Raw genomic sequence first — 16,530 nt, 5'->3', positions numbered from 1 at the left:
CTGGGGCCCAGTGCGAGGGCCCCGCCGGCCCCCAGCGGCCTCCGCGGCCCGGGGCGCTCCCAGGTACGGAGGAGCTCTAGGGAAACCCCGTTCTCCCGGGCTAACGCCTTCCCACGGGCCTGCACGCGCGCCGAGGGCCGGCGCTCTCTCCTTCCACCCCTTCCCCCACGGTTCCCCGAAAGCATTCCCCGAGGGGCCTGGGTGTTAGGGGGTGGGGACGGGTGCGGAACGGGGCTTGGAAGGTGGCCACTGGAATCCTTTGTGCGCCCCGGCTGGGGGAGGGGCCGGTGCGCGGTCTCCGAGTTCTGCCGCCCAGGGGAGGAAGTAAAAATCGCTTTCCTCTGTCCGGCCTTCTGAAGTAAGAGCTTAGCCGAGCTACCACCTCTTTTAAAACGACTGCTTAAAAAAGAAAGAAAAAGAAACCAAAACCCTCAAGCATTCATTTGGGAGGCAGGTAATGCTCATAAATGAGCTACCGCAAGTCTGTTGTTCCTTTTTGCAGGCTCTTTGTACATATCCCGGCGGTGACCTTACATTTCGTGATGATTCTTGTCTAACTCTTAAAGACCAGCCCTACTCTGATGGCTTTTTAGTATATAGTAAGTCATTACACAAAGGAATGAACAAATCTAACACTCCTTTTTTCCTTCTCAGAACAAGCGAGGCCCCTGAGAGCTCCACCTTGTTCACAGGATAAAATCCCACAGCAGAATTCAGAGTCAGCAATGGCCAAACCCCAGGTGGTGGTAGCTCCTGTATTAATGTCCAAACTGTCTGTGAACGCCCCCGAATTTTACCCATCAGGTTATTCTTCTAATTATACAGTAAGTACTCCGTTTTACTACAACTCTGGGTCAGTATTACTGGAGTAATGTGATTATTAACCAGTATGTTGGTGCTTTTGGTATTTTACGTAAAGTTTTATTATGATTTCCTTGAACTCATGAGGAAACAAAACCTTTTCAGAAATATACTTTGTAGTTATTATATTCAGGGTCTCAGGATGTAAGCTTGAAAGTAGGAATTTTTGTGGTTTTGTTCATTGCTGTATTGTCAGCATAGACAAGTAAACCCAATTAATGTCGAGGAAATTGTCAGTCTGTAAAACTAGAATCCGTTTCCAGATTTATGGACAACCTGTAGGATAAGAGCCTGGCAAAGTTGATTTTTAATTTGATTTTTGTAAGATAAATGAATATTCATTAGTGGCTTTAGGATAAATTAAACAGTGGTTTTGCTATAAGTTAATTTTGAGGTAGGTTTTTGAATGTGAAGAAGTGCACATCTGGGCTCTTATTTTTAGTGATGATTCTGTCATCTTAAAATAGAAGTGTTTCTGGTGCTACATACCTATTATATGCAGAAATTTTATATGGGTTTTTGACAAAGTTTAAATAGATACAAAGAATTTTTAAATATTCAGATTAATCTTGGACAATAATATAAGAATTTTTTAAAATTGGTCAGACTTTTCTTAAACAGCAGAAGAAAGCACAAAGCATAGTTGGGATGTGTAGAAAGGAATCTGTCATACTAGGTAAACCAAAACGAGTGAATGCGGAGGAATTAGAAGTGGAGCAGGAACCATGCTACTAGGTTGAAGAAATAGTTGATACTACTTCAGCATAATTTCCATCTTTCATATCTTCTTAAATTTGTTGAAGTATAACATATATAGTAGTGTACATAAGGTATAGCTCAAAGTTTCACCAAGTGAGCACTCAGGTAACCAGCATCCAAATCGTGAAGCTGAACATTATCACACCCAGAAGCCCCCTTGCAATCACTACCATTCTCCAAGTGTAGCTGCTATTTTGACTTAATAAAACAGATTTAGTTTTATTGCTTTCAAACTTTACATAAATGGGAACATACAGTGTGTATTCTTTTTGTTATTAATCCATTTTGTAGCATGTAATTGGTGGTTTATTTTCACAGCATTTTATTGAGTGAATATGCCAAAATCTATCCATTTGCCTGTAATGAACATTTAGCTTCCACTTTGGGAGCTATTATGATTAGTGCCGCTATTCCTACCCATGTCCTGGTGGATATATGCCCTTATTTCTGTTGTATATATACCTAGGAATGGAATTGCTGGGTCACAGGGTAGCACTATGCTCTCAGCTTAAGGTGCTGTCAAGTTGGTTCCCACTCATAGCGACTCTCTGTACAACAAACAAGGTAGTGTGCCATGCTCACAATTGTTACTATGTTTCAGCCCATTGTTGTAGTCACTGTGTCAGTCCATCTCATTGAGGGTCTTCCTCTTTTTTGCCAACCCTCTGCTTTACCAAGCGTGATATCCTTCTCCAGGGACTGGTTCCTCCTGATGACATGTCCAGAGTATGTGAGGCGAAATCTCACCATCCTCTCTTCAAAGGGACTTAGAGACTACCAAATACTGTACATAGAGGTTGTTCCAGCACACACTCTGAGTATGAGTGATTTCCAGTTGCTTTACTTCCTAGCTGGTACTTTGTGGTTTCTATTCTTTAAGTTTAGTCATTCTGGTGGGTATATAGTATCTAATTGCGGTTTTAACTCAGTTTCCCTGGTGGTTAATGATGGCACACCTTTGTTTATTGGCTGTCTTTCCGTATTTGATAGAAAAGATCTGGAAAGGCTGTACTCTGCATATTTTGGAAAGTCCATGCATCTTAGCGTGCATAGGGAAAGCTTTGGGGTTGGGAAGGAAAAGTATAGACGTGACAGGAAGAGCAGTTAATTTGAGGTGAAAGGGGTCATCTGCTGTGTAAAGAAGAAAAGAGAGCAACTTGAGCTGTTGCCAGAAACTTTGATTTGGCTCAGAGAGGAAAAGGAGCCATTGGAGAGCTGTGAGTAGTTGAATAAACTTGGCCTTGTAACAGCCACAAACAGCTCCCTATTTGTTTTTTCCCTATGGACTTGGGCTACTTTATGATGGGAAGGATACAGTTATTTTCACAGCTCTGTATCAACTATTTTTATATAGTTCAAGTGACTCTTGGACTGTAGAGCAGTGTATTGAGTCATGTTGGTCCACTTATTTTGAGCCACCGTCAGTTAGGCATTCCCTGCCGTCTTGTAATGGATCAGCTCCTGCTGTGCTCAATTCACTAGAACAGATTGCAGACCGGAAGCCCGTGGCTCACATGTGGCTTGCAGGTGTGTCTTTTTTGGTCTTCAGGGTGTTCTTAAAGTTTTTAATTAGTTACCACCGTTTAAATTAGATACTGCACATCTGGTGTCTCTTGAAATCATAAGAACCGGCCTTTCTGTGCTGTCATTTTGGTAGACCAGAAATTGGCTGGAGCTGAACTGAGGCAGCTGTCTTTAGATGGCACGTGTGCACTCTAATTTGCTGCCTGGCTTACTTCACTCATTTATAACTCAGCTGGATTCTGTAGGCATTCAAGCTTGCTACCCTTGCTGTGCTGTTTTCTACCCTTAGTAGCTTACCCTAATGTTGACCCTTGGTCAAGGCTAAGTTTTTCTCAATCCACTTAGACACAAAACAGCTGAATCCTTGTTTTTCCCCGGACTCTTAGAATAAACTTACTGTAAGGGAAACTTTCCTTATCGTAGTCATAATTCAAGGCTAGCTACATTCATTTACTCATTTCACAAATAGTTGAGTACTTACCATGAGTCAAGTATTAGCATACAGCGTAAAATCTATTGCTTGGTATCCCTGTACTAGTATCCCTGTGCTAGGTCTGCTCTCAGGAGTGCATTTTTTTCTCTGACATCCTTATGGTAGTCTTTAGCTCTGCTTTCTTAACCCTTTCAAGGCCTCAAGCCCTTTTATCTTCAGTATTTCCTCTAATCCCACTGCTAGAATTCCCTATTTTCCATGTCTTGCCAGTGAGTTGCTATATCCCAGCTCCTCCTGGCTATTTGCTTTTTCTCAGACAAACCATTACATCTGGAATATTCAGTCACAATTCACTTACTAGAACCAAAAATTCCATTAATCATAAAGGATTTTATTAAGAGACAAAAGTTCTTCCTCCCTCCACCAAAGAACTCAGTTTTTTTCTAAGAGCGTCCTCTAAGTTACTGCCCAGTTTTTCTTCTACGTTCAGTAGCAACTTCTTACAAAATTATTCACTGTTGGTACTACTTTACCTCCCATTGACCGCTGAACCTCTGCAGTCTGATCCCCCAATTGTATTGGTACTATTTTTGTGATAGTTGCTGATGCTCTTTTGATCGTTAGATCTATTGTCCTCTTAAGCCTCATCTTAGTAGACTTTGTTGACTATAGCATCATTTGTTCAATTAAACAAGTATGCGTCCCAGAAGTGCCAGGTACTGGGCTAGGTACCCGGGACAGCTTCTTAGTCTTTGAAAAGCTCTTTTTATTTTTATAAGGAGTAAATATTTAAAATACTGGTTTTAATTTTTTCTTCTCTGTGCATAGACTTCTTCACTCCCAAGACTCTGCAGCCATCATCATCCTTCTCTGATTTTAACCTGTGAAATTATAGTGTTTGATATTATGAGCATCTCTTCTCATTTGCCTTCTCCTTTGACTTCTGTGACAGTACTCTTTCTTCATCCTCCCAACTTGCTGATCAGTCCTTCTCCCCTCGGACTCAGTCGCTGAGGTGGTCTTTCTATTTTATGGCCTCCGTTGGTGATCCTGCCTATCCCTTAGAATCTGACCATCACCTATAGGGTAATGACTCTCAAATCTAATTCTTCTGAACTCCAGGCTTGTGTTTCCATTTGTTTGACTTCTTCATGAGGGTGATCTCTCACATACAGACTCAAGGATAAAACAATTTGTCATCTGCAAACCTCTTATATTCTAACTACCTGCTCAGGCTAAAAACTTAGTGATGTGTTGACTCTCCTCTGTCCTTCACATTCTTGCCCTACTTCAGTCCATTTAAGTAAAATAGTCTTGACTATTCCATTATCTAAGTGTCTGATCTGTTCCTTTCTGTTCTCACTGCTTTGAATTAAGTTCTTATCTCTACACAACGTATATAAAGAACCTAGCATGGAAAATGTGTTTTCTAATTGATGTCCCCTTAATCTCTCTGTCACAGAATTCTTTTTAAGAAAAATAAATAAAACTTAAACATATTCCTCAGATTAGAAGCCATTTGACTCCACACTGAAGACTGAAGAAATTTGTACTTTAAAAAATCTGGTTCTAGAAAACTAACAGGCTTTAATTCAAACACAGAGTAGTACTTGTCTCTTCAGAATATTCTGTGCCTCCTTTTTTTGCTTCAAATGGCAGGTTCTGAATCCCTCATTCTTCTACATTTAGAGTAGTTCTAATTTCTTCTTTTACTTATCAGGCTTCCTATTTTCTTAAAAGACAGTTCTGCTGATTTAAAATATAAAAGGCTGAAAATCATGGTTATAAACTACATTTTTGCCACAATGAATGACACTTATAGAAACAATTATGAAATTAGTACCTTCAGCATTATCATTAATAGTTGTAGCATACAAGTCTGTGAAGCTCTAATCTGTATTTTAAAACTTAAGCTAGTTTTAAATAGATAATAGGTAAGTGGTATCTTGGGTGAAGGGTGAGACAGTACACAATACAGGAGAAACTAGCACAACTTTTACTAGGAAAGGTCATGGAAGCCCCACAGACACATCCAAACTCCCTGAGGGACTGAATTGCTGGGCGGAGGGCTCTGGGGACCAAGGTCTCAGGGAACATCTAGCTCAATTGGCATGACACAGCTTATAAAGACAATGCTCTACATTCTACCTTGGTGAGTAGTGTCTGGGGTCTTAAAAGCCTGTAGGCGGCCATCTAAGATACTCCACTGGTCTCATCCCTTCGGGAGCAAGGGAGAATGAAGAGAACAGGATGCGAGGAAAAGATTAGTCCAAAGGACTAATTGTCCACAGCTACCAAGGCCTCCACCGGACTGAGTCCAGTACAGCTAGATGGTGCCTGGCTACCACCACTGACTGCTCTGACCCTGAGCCCAACAGAGGGTTCTGGACAGAGCTGGAGAGGGATGTAGAGCATAATTCTAACTCACAAAAAAAGACCAGGTTTACTGGCCTAAAGGAGACTGGAGAAACCCTGAGAGTATGGCCCCTAGATGCCCTTTTAGCTCAGTGGTGAAGTTACCTCCGAGGTTCACTGTTCAGCCTGGGGGTGGATAGCCCCATAAAACCAAATGAGACTAACGAGGTACAGGAGTCCAGTGACAGGCCAGAAAGCAGAAGGCGAGAAGGAAGGTGGTGATAGGGAACCCAAGGTTGAGTAAGGATATTGTTGATGTGTTGTGAGATTGTTAACCATTGTCATAGGGCAACATTTGTAGTAACTGTTAAATGAGAAATGATTTTGTTCTGTAAGCCTTCATCTTAAGTGAGAATAACAGCACAATTGGAAGAGCGTAGTCAGTGTCACTGAACTGTATGTACATGTAGAAATTTTTGAAATGGTGTATCTTTGGCTATGTGTATTTTCACCAAAAAAAAAAAAAGAGGTTGAGAAGTTAGAGGGTTGATATGTTGTGGGGTTGTTAACCAGTGTTATAAAACAACATGTGTACTTCTGTTTCATGAGAAACTATTTGTTCTGTAAGCCTTCACCTGAAATACAATAAAAAAAAAATTAAAAAAAACTTAAGCTAGTTTTTAAATTATAAAATTCACTCATGTACATGGTTAACCTTAAGTGTAGAAATCCCTGGGTGGTGCAAAAGGTTAAGTGCTTGACTACGAGCTGAGGTGACCCCACCGGAGGTGCCTTGGGAGACAGACCTGGTGATGTGCTTCTGAAAAGTCACAGCCTTGAAAACCTTACGGAGCAGTTCTGCACTGCACACATGGGGTCGCCATGAGTCAGAGTCAACTTGATGGCAACTAACAACAACAACATTAAGTATATTATCTAATGTGTACGTTTATTATGCTTAATTGCTTTCACAATTTACAGTAGAGGTTCAACATTTATAATATGAATGTTTCTTCACTCTTTAGAGGTAACCACTGTTGTCTTCGCTGGATCTTTCCAGAAACTTTTCTTTGCCTATATGAGGAAATTTCTTTTTAAAAAAGTCAAGTTGTGCTAAAATATGGTTCTGTACTGTTTTTCTCATTTATTATACTCATATTGATTGATAAATACAAATAGATCTTGTTTTCTTAGGTGACTATGTGATGTTCCATTATATGAATATACTATAATGTTAAGTGTTAGCAAATCTTTGTCAATGAATTGTTAGATAGATTTTTTTGTGGGGGTGGGTAGTGAACATCCTTGCACATACGTCTTAAGTTGTGAGTTATTAGGAGTATAGCATAGAGGTTAGAAGCGCAAACTTTGTTCTATGCTGAATCCTTGTCTTCTAACTAGCTGCGTGGCTATGAGCAAGTCACTTAAGTCAGTACATGGTTCTTCTTGCCCACAACCCCCCAGTGGTTTTCCCATTGCCCTTCGAGCCAGTCTCCTTAGCGTGGCCCCCAAGGCCCTATCTGATCTGCCTCACTGACCTTGTTAGCTCTGCCTCATCCTGGTTTCCATGTTCTGGCCATACCGTATTTTCTGTTTTTCAAATGTGTCAGGCCAAGCACCTGTCTCCTCAGAGCCTATATGCTTCTTGTGCCCCCTGCATAGAGTATCTTTCCTCAGATATTTGTTGGTTTTTTTCTTTTTTTTTTCCCCCTTTGTCTCAGTTTAGATGTTAACTCTTCAGAATTCTTTTGTAACTGTTGTTGTTTGCTTTTTTTTTTTCTTTTTGTCAGTTTACTTCAGCATATGAATGTATATTCCCTCATGGAATATAAGCTCCATGAGAGGGCTTTGTTTGCTTCAGTCATGGCAGATATTCATGGCATGGCCATACCCCCAGCACCTAGAACAGTCTTTGGCACTTAGTAGGCACTCAAACAGTTTTGATGGAATAACCAGAGTGATTGAACTGCTCCATGCCTGTTTTTTCACCCATGCAAGGATGTTCGTAATGCTTACCTCAAGGTTTCTTTTTTAGGGTTAAATGAGATAATGCTTGCAAAGCCCTCACACTGTCACTTATTAGACATGCAGTTGGCAGCTGTTTGCTTAATTAATTAGAGTGCCATCCTAAGTGCCAAGGTAGATAGTTTATCATTCTACTTTTTGGATGCTTTTTGCACTCTAGCCTCTTTATGAATATAAGGCTGTTGCATTTAGGATATGTTTCAGTATCCTGTTGTTGTTGTTAGGTGCTGTCGAGTCAGTTCTGACTCATAGTGACCCTATGTACTGCAGAATGAAACACTGCCCTGTCCTGCACCATCCTTACGATCATTGCTATGTTTGAGCCCATTGTTGCCGCCCCTGTGTCAGTCCATCTTGATGAGGGTCTTCCTCTTCTTTGCTGACCCTGTACTTTATCGAGCAATATTCTCCTCAAAATCAAAAAATGTAACTTATTTGAACACTTAGTGCTTTTTACTTCATGCTAGTTATCATTCCAGAGGCTTTGTAAACATTCATTTAATTTAATCCTTGTAACAACCCTACGTGATAGGTCCTGTTATCCCCGTTTTATAGTTTAGGAAACAAGCACAGGAATTAAGGCACTCAGAGTCACACAGCTGGCGGTGTTTCTGATGAATGAATGTGAATCTCATTTAAAACATTAATGCTTTTATTTTACGGGAGAGTCGTTGATAACTTGCATTTAATTGTGTGATTAGACAAAAATTTCACGTGTAAGAGTTTATCTGCTGTTTGCTGATACAGACACATGAATCTGCTATTCCTGCAGCTGGACTTATTTCCCGAGTGCCTCCTAGCGCATGCAGTTTGTCATGTTAAGTGTGACTTTAGTGTCTAAAGATACACAAAAATTATGCAACATGGCCTCTAAATCATGGTCAGCTGAAGATAGTACCAACACTGGAGAGACAACTGGCTGTGGCAGTCTGTCTGCTAAGACCGTATGTCCATCTCCAACACGGAGCTTCTCTAAGGGTATTTTTGACCATGTATGATTTTTTTAAATTTTTTTTTATGCACTCACTGACTTCAGAACTTGTCCTGTTCACAAATGTTTCTGTACTGTAGTGATCATTGTTTCATATGGTTTCTCATTTTGACTTCTTTCGGAGAAGGGTAGGTATCATCAAGCAATATCATTATTATTAGATTATAACTGTTAGGTGAATTTTAAAATACTTGGGTGGTATTCCAAGCATTTAAAATGCAAGAGTTGATATTCTGGTCTAATATGTTTGCAAACCCCACCCTGCTTAGCTTTCTGCCATTAATTTAAAGAGTAGGAACTACCAAAGGTGACAGTGGTGGAGATAGTAGCTGGAAACTACTGCTGCTATCGAGGTTGGTTTGAAACCTGGATGTAGCAGCCATAGAGTCTCCTGTCTACTATACTCCATGATGAAATTTTGACACTCAGGCAGCTGTATAATCCCCCGTCCTTAGCAATCAACAGACCAGTAACAGACTTAACTAGGTTTTTTCTTTTCAACATGGAAATTGTCAGACACATACAAGAATACAGAGAATGGTAAAATGAATCTTCATGGCCTCAACAGCTACATGTAGCCATTCTGGTTTTTACTTCCCTAGTCTTGCCCATCACCTCCCATTTTAAAGCAAATTTTAGATCTTATTTCATAACTAAATAGATCATATTGAGTTTTTATATTGGTATTGTAGTGAAATACTGATTTAAACTTCGTTTCTTAGATGTCTTGTAAATCTTCCAGGTATGAGAAGACAGTTCCTACTAAGCTAAATAAAGCCTTTTTGTTATGTTATCACACTTTGGCTGTTAGACGAAGAAGGATACCTCAGCGGGCTTAATTTTATTTAAAAAAAAAAATAGCAAATTTTATCATATGTGAAGGATCGTTAAAATCATTTGTGCTAGAGATACTCCTATTTAAAGCCACCTCATGTTTGTTTTAAGCGGTTGAATGGATTTTTTTTTTTCTTCTTCAATTTTTGACCTATAGGAATCCTATGAGGATGGTTGTGAGGATTATCCCACTCTATCAGAATATGTTCAGGACTTTTTGAATCATCTTACAGAGCAGCCTGGCAGTTTTGAAACTGAAATTGAACAGTTTGCAGATACCCTGAATGGCTGGGTTACAACAGATGATGCTTTGCAAGACCTTGTGGAACTCATCTATCAACAGGTAAGTTGGCTTATAACATGTGTCCATCTTCAGATAGCTTCCTTGAAGCCCAAGGATGGTGGCTACTTCTTGAGGGAGGGCAGGTATATGTTCATCTGCCTCCACACTTGTTAACTGTTCATAGTTTATGGGAAGTTTCATGTCTTCATATAAAATTCCTATAGTTAAGGATCCAGGACTAAATCTAGGCTGGACTGCAAATTCACCTATGTAGCCAAGCTTTGCACAGGCAGTTGGAAGGCACTTCGGGCATTTATGAGGAAGGCTGCATAAGTGCCACACCTTTTTTTTTTGGTGGGGTGGTGGTTGGGGGTCCGTTTTATAAGATCTGAAATAACAATATATGGAATAGACTGTGATTTTCTCCTAGGTGTTGAATTACGTAGCATTATTGGAGTATAGGAGGAAAGAATCAAGGGAGAACTTTTTCTTGCCTCATAAATGAGTCTTTTAAAAAGCCAAACCACAAAACACCTTGTCTTGAGTGTTAACATTTCTACCTGTCTTTGTTTTGTTTTCGAGTCCCTGGGGGGTGTAAACAGTTAACGTGCTTAGCTATTAGCCAAAAGATTGAAGGTTCAATTTCACCCAGAGGTGCCTCAGAAGAAAGGCCTGGTGATCTACTTCTGAAAAATCGACCATTGAAAACTCTATAGAGCACAGTTCATACATGGGGTCACCTTTAGTTGGAATTGACTCTGCAGCAACTATTTTTTAAATTTTCTTTTAAAATTTTCATGGATTTACATCTGAATTCTTTGAGTGCCTAAATGTCTGATGTCAGTCCAGACTCTGTTTATTCACCGTGAAAAGCCGAGTTTTGATGCCAGCATATTGGTCATTGATAGATTAATGCTATTATAAGGAGAAAAAGATGTAGACAAAACTGGAGTTGGAAGACTTCTTTTTTTTTTAAAATGCAAACTATATGCAAGACTGGCCAAAAACAGAGTAGAAGATGAACAGACATGTAAACTGAGTGTTCTTTAAGTCATTGCTAAAACAGTAATTCAAATTTGAAATATATGGAAAGGTGCTTGTGATAGTGAGTTGATGATTTTATCTTAGCTAGTGTTTCATTTGACTACTTTTCCAAGTTGTTTTGAACTCTTAACTGGACCCTGAGGATTCTAGCCAATTCTCAGGTTTCAGGAAATGTCTGAGATTTTACAGATAGGACTGCTCTATTTGTCCTGATTCCTACTTTCTGCATCTAAATGGATTGAAAAGCAATATGAGATAAGAAAATGGAAGAATTGTACTTAACTTCTTGTTTATTTTCTGGTTTCTCCTCTATTTGGTTTTAGTTCTTGAGTAGTCTGCATGGTTATAGTTCTTCCGGGCTAGGCCAGAATGTAACCTGACAAGTTACAACTATTCCTGTGATTGTCTTAAAGCCAGTTTTTAAGTATGTAGTCAGTAATATTTAAAGTTTTAGCATTCTGTGGTCTATGATATACAGTCATAATAGCCACCTAGCAGTCCTAGAGCAGCCATGCTTGACTGAATAGGTCAGAAGCTCCAGGAAGGTTATCTCCGGTAAGATGAACAGAACTGTTATGCTTGAAGATACTGAGAAGAAATATACAAGTTAGTGAGCTTAAGAATACATCAGTGAGAAGTACAGTCATGCAGTGCATTAATGTCTGTTCGGGCAACGTCAAACCGCATGTATGACCATGGTCCCGTAAGGTTATAGTAAAGTTCAGAAAGCATGATCAGAGAACAGGGCCAAACACAACACAAAAGGAAACTTTGCTGGGCCTTTTGGAAAGCCAGAGGGTTTGGTTGTAGATAACATCTGCTGACCACACTGGGCTCCCTTGGATCCTGGGGGTCTCCACACCCTATTGTTTCATGGATTTTGCCCTCCAGGCCACCCTAGGCAGTGGGACAGCAGCCTCCAGGGGCCTAATTTGGCACGGTGTTCACACAACATCCAAATCACATAACGTCTATTTCACAGAATATACATGTATGTTTAACAACACGTGATTGTATATAAAAACAGTAGAAAAAATGAGGAAGTCTAGGGAAAACAAAGTTACTCAAGAAAGGAAAAATCAGTGTTTTACATGATTCAGCTGTAAATGGAAACACCAAACTAATAAAATCATGATAATAACGATATTGGTGGAGGGAGTGGAATAGGGTAAAGCAGTATGAAAGCTAAATGCTCATCTTTCATGGTGGAAGATCAATAAAAGATAATATCTAAACTGAAAAATCATGTAACATGGAGATACAGAGGTTAAAAACCTTTTTTAGTAGAAGAATTGAAAGTGGTTGTTGAGAGTAAAATTGGAAGTAGGAAACTGTTTAATATCAATCCTTACAGGACTTTTTAAGTCTTTAACCATGTGCATGATTATTTTATAAAAGTAAAGGAAACCAGGCAATGCCAGTAAGGTTTTTTTTTTGAATGGTACCTGCTAAACATAAGTGATACCAGGAGAAACCAGTCTTTCTTCCTTGACGAAAACCTTACAGGATCCATTGTAAGCAAGGAAATAATTAGAAATAAAAATATAACTATGAAGCATGTAATTACTACGTGTCAGCCACTGCTAAGCACTTGACATGTAGTTAACTCATTTAATTCTCAATGGTTGTGAGATATTATTGCCCCCATTTTATCCATGAGGAAACTGAGGCACAGAGAAGTTAAGTGACTTGCCTAAGGTCACCACAGCTATTATATGGCACCACATGGAGAGGCACTAGGCCATTTATTAGATCTAGACTCTTTGGTTAACTACTTTTGTGACCTTGGCAAAGTCTCCTAACCTCTTAAAATGTGTTATCTTACCTAATAACCATGTTCTTTACTTTTTTTTTTTTTTTTTTTTTAAACTGTGATTAAAGGTAAACTTTGAGAGCTGCTTTGGCTATATCACACAGTCTTTGATAAGTGCTACTTTCTCACTGTGTTAATTTAAAAGTAACTTAATCTGTTTTGATTTCCTCTTTACCCCTAGTGTTTCTGGAGTGTTCTTTGTTAGTCTCTTGTGCCAGCTACCATTAATCACATTTTTAAGAATCAAGAAACTGAGACTTGGAAGTTTAGTGATGCCCAAGGTCACAAATCAAGAGGCCTGGGAATTTTGTTTTAGACTGGTAGGCATTAAAGTCTGTTCTGTCCTACCCACAAGAAATATTAGTTGTTTGCAAATAGTCTTCTCATTCATAATTGTTACTGTGCAAGTGGGTGCATGTACATATTTCGTGCAAAAATGGGTTAGCATAAAGAGACATCATAGTTTCTGGTACCTAGGTAAATGGGAGAACTTGCCTTGAATGAACATTTTTATTTGTAACTGTGATTCTTGGTGTAAAGTTGGAGAGAGATTAAATTTCCTTATGTTTTAACAGTTAGACTTTTTCTGTACTATAGGGTCAGTTTTGGGAACAGAAATGATTTTTTCTTCTGAGAATGTTGCTGTTAAGTGTTTGCATTAATAACTTGATGTATCTGTGCCATACAAAACTTTTCTTTTTGAAAGGCCACATCTATCCCAAACTTCTCTTACATGGGAGCTCGCCTGTGTAACTACTTGTCTCATCATCTGACAATTAACCCACAGAGTGGCAACTTCCGCCAATTGCTACTTAAAAGGTCAGTTTGAATATATGAAATTGAATGAAATTACTTCTGAATTCTAGAATTTAATTACTCCTCTTTTCTAAAAATGGTATGTTACAGAGAGTTGCTGGGGGGAATGGGGTAGACCATTCTTATTTGTGTAGTATTAAATGTTTCTAGCCAAATATGTCAGTGTTTTTTTCTGTAAATGTTGTCTGCCTTTGGTTTTGTGCTTAGAAAGATCTTTCCTTTCCCAAGATTTTAAAAATGATCACTTATGTACTTTCTAGTACATTTGTAGTTTTGGTTTGAGTAAGGATCTAATTTTATTTCTTGCCACACGTTTAAGCACTTTTTCCTCTACCACTTTTTTGAATAATCCATTCTTTCCTTTTAGATTTGAATTGCTACCTTTATCATACTGCATCCTTTATAAATTTGGGTTTAATTCTGGACTTCCGTTATATTCCATTGATCACCAGTTCTATTCCTGTTTTTATTATTCTGCAGTTAAATTATTTTAGCTTTAATTTATATTTCTTCTGGTTAGTCCCCCCCCCTTTTTTTTTGGTAGAATCTTTACTATTCTTGGCATGCTGCTTTTTTTCCAATGAACTTTAGAGTCAGCATACGAAATTATACAAATAATCTTGCTGGTATTCATAGATACTTTTTAGGATGATACTGAATTCGTAAGCTAATTTAGAGAAAACTAATTTTCATATTTTGACTTGTCTTATTTAATAACCAGGTTGTCTTCAGGTTTATTATAGTTTGTCCATTAGTTGTTTGAAGACTCTTAATGGTTGCAAAGTATTCCTTTGTGTGGTTAAACTGCAGTGGGACAGAATAAAGAATCTAAAAGTAGACCCAAGAGACATTTGAAAATTAAGCTTTTGATAAAGGTGGTACTTCAAATATATAAAAGATAAATTCTGCTAGTGGCACAACTGACTGGAGAAACAAACAAAGATGAGTTCCTGTCTCCTGATATCAAAATTCCAAGTATATCAAAAACTTTTAAATAAAAATGAAATGGTAAATTCTAGGAAAATTGACAAACAAAAATCTTGGGTTGGTAAAGCCTTTTAAAGCAAGACGTGATAATCAGAGGCCCTGAAACAAGAGATTAATGAACTTACATATGTTGTTATTGCTGCTGTTGTATGCCACTGAGTCAGTTCTGACTAATAGTGATGCTGTAGATTATAAATTTATGCCTCCCTAAAATATTATATAAAGTAAAAGTGGAGAAATTATACCACATGACAATGAGCTGATTTATTTAATAAAAAAGAGACCCCTTAGGAATGACTAAGAAAAAGTTTTAGTATCTCAGTAGAAATACTTGAAATAGTTCTGAATAGATACTGGTCAGAAAAATAAGTCACAAGCTTATCAAAAGTTATTTAATCTCACCTGTAATTAAACAAATTCAATTATAGCATCTGGAAAGAGACACAAATTGGTCCTTCTAGGAAGCAGGATGGCAGAAAGGCTCCTTATCATATTCCCAATGCTGCTGACTGCACCTTAGAACCAGTTAGAGACTTAAAATAGGGCTCAGACCTGCCCCCACCTTTGGAATTTTCATGTAATTGGACTGAGGTGGTGCAGTGGTTAAGCATTTGTTAACCAAGAAAGTCAGCAGTTTAAATCTAGCAGGCGCTTGTTGGAAACCCTATGGGGCAGTTCTAATCTGTCCTATGGGGCTGCTGTGAATCGGAAATCTACTTGATGGCAACAGGTTTTGTTTTGTTTTTTTGGACTAAGGTGGAGCCTGGGCCTAGCTTTTTAAAGCTCCCCAAGTGATTATCCCCAAATGCAACCTTGGTCGAGAACCACCTTTCCGAATTCTATTTGACTCTTTACTCCTGTGTGTGCTTCTGTAGTACCGTAGTTCTGTCAGAGAGATTAACATGGGGAAATGTCAATGATACAACAAGTGAAACCAAAAATCCATCGCCATCGAGTCGATTCTGACTCCTAGCTGACCCTGTAAGACAGACTAGAACTGCCCCATAGGGTTTCCAAGGCCCTAATCTTTAGGAAGCCAAGTGCCACATCTTTGTCCCATGGACCAGCTGGTGGGTTCAAACCACTGATCTTTCGCTTAGCAGCCGAGTGCTTAAACCACTGTACCACCAGGGTTCCTTAACAAGTGAAAAGCAGGGCATAATTCTAGTACCTCTTTTAAAAATACATATACATACTTTGAAAAAAAACAAAGGAAGTTATCTCACAGCGCTTATCTCTGGGTTCAGTGGTAATAACTTTTTTCTTTATTTTTCTCTCTGTTTTAGCCTTCTGAAATAAGCATATATTGCTTTTATATTTGAAAATCTTTAGCTTAAGATTTAAGAGTTTAGGAGTTTTCCCTCTCGCCTAGATAGTCAACCATGTGGAGGGATAGGAATTTACTTTTGCACATACATTAGCATATGACTTGAGGGCAACGAGTTTAATAGCCATAGCATTTATAAAACAAAAAGGAGGTTATTTCATCAAAGCACTTACTGTGCAGAGTTGGAAAGGAGCAGAGAAAGGAGAGCAGCCAACAAGGTGCTTGGATAACTGACTTGGCAGTAATTAACGGAGCCTTTCCATTATTAACTAGGGTGTTCTATTTATAGATATTGCAACTTTTTTTCTGATGAGCTAATTTAATATGTATGAGAAAGTAACAAATATTATATCTCTTTTGAAAAGAAGAGGTTATTTATTTCATACAGCTCCGTAAGTATTAGAATTAGCCACATAGGCACAATAAGCTGTGCTGGGTTTATGGTTGGTTCACAAAACTGACCCAAGGTAAAATCTTG

General features: G+C 38.7%; 1 protein-coding gene across 1 annotated transcript in view; it reads left to right on the top strand.

Annotated features, from left to right (window-relative positions):
• PAIP1 (poly(A) binding protein interacting protein 1) overlaps positions 1-16,530 on the top strand; it is a 35,139-nt gene that overhangs the window by 383 nt on the left and 18,226 nt on the right. The window contains 4 exon segments of the mRNA XM_023742515.1: positions 1-63; positions 655-824; positions 9,940-10,125; positions 13,629-13,741. The exon segment at positions 1-63 is cut by the window's left edge and continues 91 nt beyond it. Coding sequence (XP_023598283.1) covers positions 1-63; positions 655-824; positions 9,940-10,125; positions 13,629-13,741 — 532 coding nt within the window.

Source organism: Trichechus manatus, unplaced genomic scaffold (genome assembly GCF_000243295.1).
Source record: "Trichechus manatus latirostris isolate Lorelei unplaced genomic scaffold, TriManLat1.0 scaffold00212, whole genome shotgun sequence".
In the NCBI taxonomy this organism is placed as follows: Eukaryota; Metazoa; Chordata; class Mammalia; order Sirenia; family Trichechidae; genus Trichechus; species Trichechus manatus.
The sequence above is the reverse complement of the archived record's forward strand: the minus strand, read 5'-3'. Positions and strand labels throughout refer to the sequence as shown.